This window comes from Etheostoma cragini, chromosome 2, assembly GCF_013103735.1.
Source record: "Etheostoma cragini isolate CJK2018 chromosome 2, CSU_Ecrag_1.0, whole genome shotgun sequence".
NCBI classification, from domain to species: Eukaryota; Metazoa; Chordata; class Actinopteri; order Perciformes; family Percidae; genus Etheostoma; species Etheostoma cragini.
In genome coordinates, this window is record NC_048408.1 from 6,583,912 (window position 1) to 6,590,518 (window position 6,607).

Below are 6,607 nucleotides of genomic sequence, written 5' to 3' on the forward strand. Positions count from 1 at the left end.
GTTCGATATTAAAGAATGTCTCTTATTTGCTGTGTTTCGCGTTGTTGCATGGGCTACATCAAACGACATTATTTCCTGGTTTCTCTATTTGCTTGAAGACACTATCGCGTGCATAAAACTACAATTAGGCTACTTATGACTAGCCTACTTTTGATACCACGGTGAATTTTTGAATATCTCACAGAACTCGTGCGAAATGATTCAACGCCTCGCGGGGTAAACGCCACCATTATCCCCCACCTCCCTCCCCTGAAAGAGTTCACACAGACGCACGCTCCTCCCCCTCACTTAGCAACCCGAGCACGTAGCAACGGCTGAACCAATGGACGTTCTTCTAGAGGTTCCACCGACTGTGGTTCCTTAGCAACGCAGTGAAAAAAATTGCACTGACGTCCATTCTATTATGGTCTGTCGGGAATTCAGAGTGACTGCCTGGGACTGGAGAAAAATATCTGCTCTGCTAGCGTAAGCGTACACCAAGCTAACTGTAGGTAGCACTGGAGTAAACATGGAGCTGTCTGCCGTCGGGGAGAGGGTGTTCGCCGCCGAGTCTATCATCAAACGGAGGATAAGGAAGGTAGGCGCGAGATTTAGCGTTCCCCTTTTCTCCCATAGCGTTGGATATAATGCACCAACACCGCACTATAATACAAGCTGCAAGCTAATGCAGTCATTTCTGTTTGTTTCTGTTGGCATGTAGGGTCGGATTGAATACCTTGTGAAATGGAAGGGCTGGTCTCCCAAGTAAGTCCTGCTACATTTTGTCTCTTGAATGTTTTCAACTCACGGCCGTGGTGTCTGGACTGTCTCGGCTCTGAGTGTCGTTAGCTCGCCAAAGCTAGCGAGACAGCCCGGATTATAGCACGATGGAGAATTTAGCTCGCAGGCTAGCGCTATGGCCATCCCCGAAGTGTGTGTGTCAGCGTACGCTTCCACAATTTAATTTAACGCCAATGTCTTAATTCACAGATACAGCACCTGGGAACCAGAGGAGAATATTTTGGACTCCCGCCTATTTGTCGCTTTTGAGCAGAGGTAACGTTAAGATGTGTGGGCTGGCCTTTATGGGCAGAGCCAGTGAATGTTAACATGTCGAATAAATATATGGAGTCCCAGGGAACTCGAATTGTGTTTGTCACTATATCTTCCCACAGAGAGCGTGAAAGGGAGCTCTACGGGCCCAAAAAGAGAGGACCAAAACCCAAGACATTTCTGCTTAAGGTAAATTAAGCAGCGTTGTTTCGCGATTTCTTTTCTTTTATGAATTGCATGTTCATTCCCAATAAGTAGACAGTGTATCACCTCAATTTTTTATATGTTTTCATAAACCTTGCCTGTGTATTTTGGTTACCTTAAAACTCTTACGAATTAATTTCGGCCTCATTGTCTTGTACTTAATTCTAATTATGCATATCAGCTTGTGTGTTAGCTAATGGGGAACCGTTGACATATACTTAAGGATATACCTTATCATTCCTGTTAACGAGCGTCAGTTAAAGCGTCTTGATCAAGGTAGGCCTAATTTCTTTTTGGTGTGTATCCGTTTGTATTACTACATGCTCTTATTAAATTCAGTTGCATAAGTGTTACTGTCCTATGTGAGTGAAATCGTAGAGTAAAGCAGATGCCTGATGCAGTCAGCAAGAAGTTCCAGCCTTTCAGGACAATAGACCGTGAAAATTGCTTAATGACCGACAGTTTATCTTGAACTAAATACCAGCATCTCCGTTGACAGGAGTGTTGTTAAAAACGGGGTAGTGGAATTTTCCTAATAAATACTGTGGCCCGACAGGAACCATTTGCTGTTGTAGTTGCCAATGTAGTAGCCTAATGGTACATGTTTTAAAACTCCATACTCATTGTTCACCTATTAAAATGTTGGACACATTTAGTGTGTAAGCTGAGCCCAGTGTCAGCCATTGGCAGTAATGACAAACTTATGAGAAGAAATGTTAACAGTAGGAAGAGCACAGGTGTGAATATTAAAATGGCTAGAAAAGCCCCTGTTAGTTTGACTAAAAACAACCTAGAAGGGATTAGGTTTTAAATGGATTACGTTTTGGTATAATTTTGAATCAATATCTTCCTCTTATTTTCTTACCTTTTGCAATAGGCTCAGGTTAAAGCCAAATCCTATGAGTTCAGGGGTGATGCAGTCCAAGGGATGCACATCACCTACCCCACCCCCGAGCCTGTAGTCACCCCCAGGGCCAGAGAGGGCCTTAGAGCCGTTGTTCCCACCATCTTCCCACCCAGTACTGTAAACCGGGGAGAAAGCGTACGTGTCCGACCGCCAGAACTGAGCACTCGTGAATACCAGCGGCCTTCCCTTCAGCATATTCGTCCAGACGGACTCATCCACATACCTAAAAAAAGAGGGCCGAAGCCTAAGCCCCGCTTCAAGGACAGCAGCTACAGCCCTGTGGTCTCTGAACCCCCCAAGAGGAGAGCAGAGGAGCAGGTGAGCCACAGCCATCACAAACTGGCCAAGCTCCAGGGCGGGGAAGAGATGAGGCTGATCAAAGTGTCCCACAGACATCCAGAGAGCCACGGTCACAAACACCACCACCACCACCTCACACACAACCGGGGAATCTCCTACAAGCAGCTGTACTCTGAGCGAAGCCTGCATCCACACAGAACAGACCCAGACACACACAGGACTAAGGACAGCTCCACCTACTTGGCACCTGTGCACTTCAAGCACCAGTCCAAAATAAACCAGGGCTTGAGTCGCCCCGCTGAGCTACCCCAGATGGAAAAGCCTTACTTCTTGGACAGGCCGTCCCCGACCAGGCTCGACGTCGACTTGGGCGAAGTGACGTGGAGGCCCTCTATCGGCAACGTGGAAAAGGTCTTAGTGACGGACGTGACCACGAACTTCCTGACCGTCACCATCAAGGAGAGCAGCACCTCAAAAGGCTTCTTCAAGGACAAAAGATGATTGCTTAACTGATTTCTTCATGCCACACTTTTTCTCTGACAGAATCATTCTGAAGCTTATAGTGTGATTTATTAAGCAAAGCTCTTTTTTGTATGTAATGTATAAAAGCAAATTACATAATTTGCATACTGTATGTGTATATATTATAAAGTCAGCCATCTGTTTTAATGTATTGACCAAATCAAATGAAGTCCATTTCACACCTTGCATTGGTTAACATGAACACGTTGGTTACTTTTTTGTACAGAGCTCCTAAATATAACTATTTTGCAGTTGTTACTAACTAGAATGTATTTTTTTCACTCTCACATCTTCCAGCCTGAGCTCATGCTAGCAAATTGTGGGAATTAAATTCAGTCTATGGATTGGATATCTCTATAATTTGAATTGATTAGACCGACTATACCCTGTTCCCAATACAATAGGGTTGATATTTAAAAAAAAAAAAAAATGTACTCAAGCACTTTGAACTCAAAATGTACTAAGAAAAAATCCGTTTGTGTTGTATTCAAAGACCGAGTCGGTCTGTTTTTTTGTTTTTTATGTCTAACATTTCTAATAAGTTAATAAATTCAAAACACAAAAGCTCTTGAGTTTTCCCGAGGTGTTTAACGACATATTTCCTTTAACGTGGTATGTTTTACATGTTCATAGAAAATGTTCACAAAGCTTTAATGTAAGAAAAGAATTACAGAGTTGGTATTAATTAGCTTTTTAGACGCTTTCTAATAAATCCTTTGACTCTTCCGTGATGTAGTACTCTGTTGTTATTACTGCTCCGTCGGACTCAAATGTTTCAGATCGTCTTTGAAGGCAACGCCCTAACCCGTGCTGTTATTTAAATGAAGGCTTTTATCAAAACGTGACGCAATTAGGCCTTTAGGCCACCAACCTAGACGTTCAGGTTATTATTTCATTAGCCTCAATTTGTGTTATAAGTCATGGGGAAATCTATGAAAGAAAAATGCGTCATTTTAATTTCCCGGGTCACTTGTGCTATGATGAGAGCAGAAGTTAAAGGCCTCATAATGGAGCTGCAGCGGGCCTATGCCTTTCTGCTCAAAGTTAGGTTGACTTCCTTCTACACACGGAGTCCGTTAGCAGACACTACTGTAGGCTTAATATTTCATTCATCTCAAGTCTGCTTTTTAAAGGCTACTTCAAGTTCATTTAAGTAAATGTGACAAAAATGCAGCCATTCGTTCTCATATTCCTCAACTGCTTTATCTATGCTTTTTTCTATTCCAATTTGTAGGCTATTGTATTTATATAATTTCAGTATAGGCCCACAAGCGACAGTTTTCTATGGCTACTTGTTTAATGATTATTTCTATATCATGCCGCAACATGTATAGCCTGAGCTAGTTTACAGATGGGCTTTTAAAATAGCTCCATATTTCAGAGTAGGCTACTTTTAAGTAGACTATTTCCTTCTACCGGCCTATTCCTCCTGAGTGTGCAGTCTGAGTGGATCTGCGACACTGCCCTGTTTACCCATGACACATTAGGTCCCATGGGTGTCATAGGCTTCGGTACAGCGTAGCCTACCTTCTGCACAGGACTAGGCTCCATATTTACCCCTAAACAAAGTTGTTTTCTCTAGAAATGATATAGCCTAAACGAAACGATTTCTTTTTTCCTTTACCGTTCCCGAATCCTTTAATGATCTTTGCTAACCAGACGTGGTAAAAACAATTATATTAAAACTAATATGGTCGCTGCCAATTAGTCACTTACACACACAAATAGGAATATGGGGTCCAGGAGGAAAAACCGTCTTCATACGCTCCTGGTTTCGTCCCTTCTGCCTGTCACTGGACCTGCAGCCTGCAGCCTTCAGCCTCACCATGAGATCCAGAGTAAGAATAAAGAACACAACCGGGGGTGCAAGCACTTTTACACATTTATTTTTGATAGTAGGCTACTCACTAATACAACATGTCACTCTGTGATGGTGCATGATAGCCTACACAATTCAGGGGGGAAATGTCAAAACTACTAAAAACAGCAAACTACACAGCTGTTACAGGCTACAGTTAGATTATATGCACCGTCATTTCTTCTTTACATGGTCATGTTCCTGGAGAGACACAGAGAAAGAAAAAGATGCCTTGGCAATGTTGTTTTTCGGATTTTGGTGCTAATCAGGCAATTTTGAATTTAAATTGAGAGTCCATCTTTTTAAGATTTTTTGGGGGGTTTTCCGCCGTTATTGGAAAGGACGGCTTGGTTTCGGGGGGGGGGGACATGCAGGAAATCTTCACAGATGGGACTCGAACCCCTAACCTCTGCGTCAACGCAAATGTGCGCCTTCTCTACCCACTGATATACCTCTACATGTACAAGAGAGTCCATCTTTTTATTCTACAGGAGTTTTCATTGTTGAGTCCATGTTGTCACCTCTGGTCCTTTACTGGAAGAGAAAAAAGATAAAGAACAGTTTAAAAAAAGATGGTAAAATGGTCAGGTGAAATCCAACATAGTGTGTAAGAATGCTGTGGCGAGCAAATATTTCTTTTAAGATGTGAATAATTCCTAGAAAAAGAAAGAAATTAAAAAAATACACCTTGAAACACGTGTAAGGTTTCAAATCTGCAGAAATGTTTGAACAATGCAGCAGATCAATTAATTAATAACAATATTATTTACATGTCTAAAGACGTTTGCATGCAGAAAAGGCACAAGTTGTTGCAAAAAAAAAAAAGAATTCAGATTGCATGAAATGGAGCATGTGATGCTCAAAAAGTCGCTACAATAAACGTGTTTGCCTCCCCCCCAAACACACACGCACACACACACACACACACACACACACACACACACACACACACACACACACACACACACACACACACACACACACACACACACACAGCCCCACCCCAAGCAGCATTTCAGCATCACTCTGCGATGGATTCTTTCCTCTTCCTATATGCAAATAGAAAGCTTAGAAATGTCAGAGAAATGTGGATTTGTTTTTGGGACAAGCTGATGTAGCTCTGTAGTCAAACAGTGATCTACTGTCTACTTTAAACCAGTTTGAGGTGTAAAGGCGTTAAACAAGATAACTGACACCATGTATTTAAAGTATCAGGCTGTGTGACCTGATTGTTTTACAACTTTCTGAGGTTTCCTGCTTTGCAAAACAGTCGTGATAAAATCAGAAAAACACAGGAAGAGATATAACGCAAAAGCAGTGAGAAATTACCAGCATGGAAACAAGTGAGGATAAGGCAATAAAGAGATAGAGCTGTAGAGGACGGCAGGAATTGCATGTTTGTTGTTCTGTGTGTGAAAAAGGTCACATTAGTGCCGAATGGATCAGTCCAAATGTGTGTGTACATGTTGGGAAATGATTACATCCTTTTTTTTAATCCACCAGCCACTTAGTAGATAGTTGTTTTGTGGCTGGTGAGTGATACCAACATACCAGCCACTTGCATATTTTACCAGCATGTATGGTACTCATTTTGAACCCTGATTATATCCTATGTTGGTGTCTTGTTGGTCAAATCTGAGTTCAATGAAAATTGAGGATTATGTTGCTGTGTGTGTGTGTGTGTGTGTGTGTGTGTGGGCATTTGGGGTTTGAAGGGAAAGTAGAGACTTTGGGAACCTTGACCATCACCATTAGGGGTGGGGGGTGGGGGGCGGGGGGGGGGG

General features: G+C 42.4%; 2 protein-coding genes across 3 annotated transcripts in view; one reads left to right on the forward strand and one right to left on the reverse strand.

Moving 5' to 3' along the window:
* The first annotated feature begins 372 nt into the window (after nucleotides 1-372).
* cbx8b (chromobox homolog 8b) lies at nucleotides 373-3,691 on the forward strand. Its single transcript, XM_034891312.1, has 5 exons — nucleotides 373-577; nucleotides 701-744; nucleotides 970-1,035; nucleotides 1,155-1,221; nucleotides 2,114-3,691. The coding sequence occupies exons 1-5, from the start codon at nucleotides 509-511 to the stop codon at nucleotides 2,942-2,944; spliced, it is 1,077 nt and encodes a 358-aa protein (XP_034747203.1). The 5' UTR covers nucleotides 373-508; the 3' UTR covers nucleotides 2,945-3,691.
* A 1,437-nt stretch (nucleotides 3,692-5,128) lies between these two features.
* c2h17orf67 (chromosome 2 C17orf67 homolog) overlaps nucleotides 5,129-6,607 on the reverse strand; it is a 4,630-nt gene continuing 3,151 nt past the window's right edge. For both annotated transcript variants that reach the window (XM_034891392.1, XM_034891384.1), the window contains exon 4: nucleotides 5,129-5,357. The gene's annotated coding sequence lies outside the window, so the exon portion shown is untranslated. The remainder of the gene's footprint in view (nucleotides 5,358-6,607) is intronic.

Excerpts from the sequence above, each read along its gene's own strand:
- cbx8b (XM_034891312.1), top strand. The coding sequence starts at position 509 with ATGGAGCTGTCTGCCGTCGGGGAGAGGGTGTTCGCCGCCGAGTCTATC. Across the intron at positions 578-700 it reads TCAAACGGAGGATAAGGAAG|GGTCGGATTGAATACCTTGT; the intron begins GTAGGCGCGAGA and ends GTTGGCATGTAG. Across the intron at positions 1,036-1,154 it reads TTTGTCGCTTTTGAGCAGAG|AGAGCGTGAAAGGGAGCTCT; the intron begins GTAACGTTAAGA and ends ATCTTCCCACAG.